A 2,908-nucleotide genomic window follows, 5' to 3' on the forward strand; every position below is an offset into this window, starting at 1 on the left:
ATAATCCATCGCACTAGGCCTATGGTTTTGGTTTTTTTAAAAAACTTTTTAACAAGTTTTTTAACAAAACAACAACAAAACAAAACAAAGAAACAAAAAATTTTCCCCTATTCTGATCTGCAGGGAATCTCATGTCCTAACCAGAAGGAAATATTGCAGAAATACTCTTGGTCACTTAGGCTGTGATTGACCGACTGGACATTCTTTGTAGAATGCTGCTTTCCAGGCACACAGAACTACAAGGCTTTAACTCTACCCAGAAAGTAGGCACAGCCAAAAACAGGGTAAAACTTGCACAGGGCTTGCTTGGCAGAACCTGACTTCATATTAACATCTTTGTTCATCTCTATAGAAACTATCATCATGTGGTATATATGATGCTTATTTGTCTACTTTTATAGCATGTGAGTTGCATGAGTGCAGAGACTTTTGTCCATTTTGTCCACCAATGCCTTGGAAGACTGTCCAGATCATAGAGGTACTCTAAGTATTTGTTGAATGAATAAATTATGTAGGGTTTCCTAGTAGGACAAATATGTTAACACCGATCTTCAAGCATCAGGAGATAGGAAAAATAGTTGCGGCTGAATTTTTCCTGGTTACTGTCTTCATGGGAAAATTTTCTCAGTCCAGAAAAGGCAGGAAAGGAGGGACCCCATTACCTCTCAGGTCAGTGATCTCCTCCCCAAAAATATTCGCCACAGAGCACCCTGAACATCAGGGTTTCTGAGGCTGTAGATAAGAGGGTTCAGCATAGGGTTGATAACAGTGTTGAAAACTCCAACCCCTTTATCCTTGTCTGAAGCCTCCTCTGAACCCAGTCTCATGTAGTTGAAGATACCTGTTCCAAAGAAAAGACAAACCACGGTGAGGTGGGAGCCACAAGTGAAGAAGGCCTTCTTCGGGCCCTCCACTGAACGGATTCGTAGAACTGCAGCTGCCACGTGGCTGTAGGAGGTGATGATGAGAACCACAGGTGTGCCTGCCATGATGAAACCCACAGCAAAGAGCAGCAGCTCATTGAGTCGGTGCTGGAGCAGGAGAGCTGGAAAAGCTGTGGGAGGTCACAGTAGAAGTGATTGACCTCGTTGGGGCCACAGAAGTTGAGTGTGGACATGGCCACAGTGTGGGTCAGTGCGTTGGTGAAAGCACAAGCCCAGGACGCAGCCACCAACATCCTCTGGACTGTCTGACTCATGCGGGTGCTGTAGGTGAGGGGCCGGCAGATGGCCAGGAATCGGTCATAGGCCATGGCGGTCAGCAGGAAGCAGTCCATCCCAGCCAGAAGGTGGAAGAAGAAGAGCTGGGAGAGGCAGGCGTCATAGGAAATTGTGGACTTGTGGGACAAGAGACGACCCAACATTGCAGGAACAGTGACAGTGACACATCCGACATCCAGCACTGATAGGTTCCCCAGGAAGAAGTACATGGGGGCGTGGAGTTTGGGCTCCACCAAGATGGCTGCCAGGATGCTGAGGTTGCCCCCAATTGTGACCAGATAGGCAAAGAGGAAGAGCACAAAGACAACTGGCTGCATCTCTTCTGTTTGCACTAGGCCCAGTAGAATGAACTCAGCAACAGCTGTCCTATTGGTCCCAGCTTCTGGCTCCATGAGTTTCTGTAAGGACATGTCCCAGCAGGGGAGGTATCAGTTCACTCAGTTCACTTATTCAACATTAATATTTTAAACCATTTATGTTCAAAGCCCCATGGCGAGTCCCCAGGCCGTCCCTCACTCGTTGACCTCCTCCATCACCTCAATGCCTTTACCTTGCTCTTGGTTGACATGCCCAATGCCACCACCACCTTGTCCTTCTCATCCTCTGCTAGCTGAAAAGGTCAGAATACTTGGAACAACATGAGAACTATAGTTAATAAAGTGTATTGCATTCAGGATTTTTGCTGAGTAGATTACAGCTGTCCTCGCCACAGGGGGGAAATGGGTAACTATGTGAGATGATGAATATGTTAATTTGTTTCACTATAGTATCCATTTTACTAACTACAAGTATCTCATAACATCATGTTCTGTACCTTAAATACAGACAAAAACTTTGTTTTAAAAAACATACAAGGCTTCCTCTATGAATATAGTTAGATTTAGATGATATTTTCCTATTGCTCTCTGAGGGATCATCCCAAACTAATAAGCAGGTTTCAAAATAGAAATCCAGAGAAAGTAAAATGCATTTAAAAACATAACCCAGGCTGGGCATTGTGGCTCATGCCTGTAATCCCAGCAGTTTGGGAGGCCAAGGCGGGTGCATCATCTGAGATCAGGAGTTTGAGACCAGCCTGTCCAACATGGTGAAACCACATCTCTACTACAAAAATTAGCTGGGTGTGGTGGGGGGCACCTGTAATCCCAGCTACTCAGTAGGCTGAGGCAGGAGAATCACTTGAACCCGAGAGGTGGAGGTTGCAGTGAGCCAAGACTGCACCATTGTACTCCAGGCTGGGTGACAGAGCAAGGCTCCATCTCAAACAAAACAAAACAAAAACACCTAGGTTTAAAGGCTTCTAGACATAATAAAGGTCAAGCAAAGCGGTAGCAAGAATCAGAGAAGGTATTCATGATTGTGGATATCAGAAAGACCAGCCGAGTACATTTCTCCAAGGTGAGGGACCACACTCTGAAGTATCAACTCAACATTCCTTGTTCAATAAATTGTTAATGTTATTGTTACTTAAGCCCCTACAATGGACTTTGACTAACGACTTACTGTAAAATGATGTTTTTCTGTGTGTATTATCTGCTATTCCTCTCTAAAACCAAAGTTGTGATCATAGCGTGTGGGTTGGTTGCTGCCAGGTGCAGTTACATTCTGCATTGCACAGCCACTGTCCTTCCCTTGTCCTTGACTTAGGCACGGTAGATTGACCAATGGCTCTAATGATACATCCTGAA

The 2,908-nt window shown here is 45.1% G+C and overlaps 1 protein-coding gene across 1 annotated transcript; it reads right to left on the bottom strand.

Moving 5' to 3' along the window:
- Positions 1-575: 575 nt before the first annotated feature.
- OR3A2 (olfactory receptor family 3 subfamily A member 2) lies at positions 576-1,722 on the bottom strand. Its single transcript, XM_024350176.3, is given in 2 exon segments — positions 576-1,027; positions 1,030-1,722. Coding segments are annotated over 2 exon segments (963 nt in total). The 5' UTR covers positions 1,631-1,722; the 3' UTR covers positions 576-665.
- Between the last annotated feature and the right edge of the window lie 1,186 nt (positions 1,723-2,908).

Source organism: Pan troglodytes, chromosome 19 (assembly GCF_028858775.2).
Source record: "Pan troglodytes isolate AG18354 chromosome 19, NHGRI_mPanTro3-v2.0_pri, whole genome shotgun sequence".
Taxonomy (NCBI): domain Eukaryota; kingdom Metazoa; phylum Chordata; class Mammalia; order Primates; family Hominidae; genus Pan; species Pan troglodytes.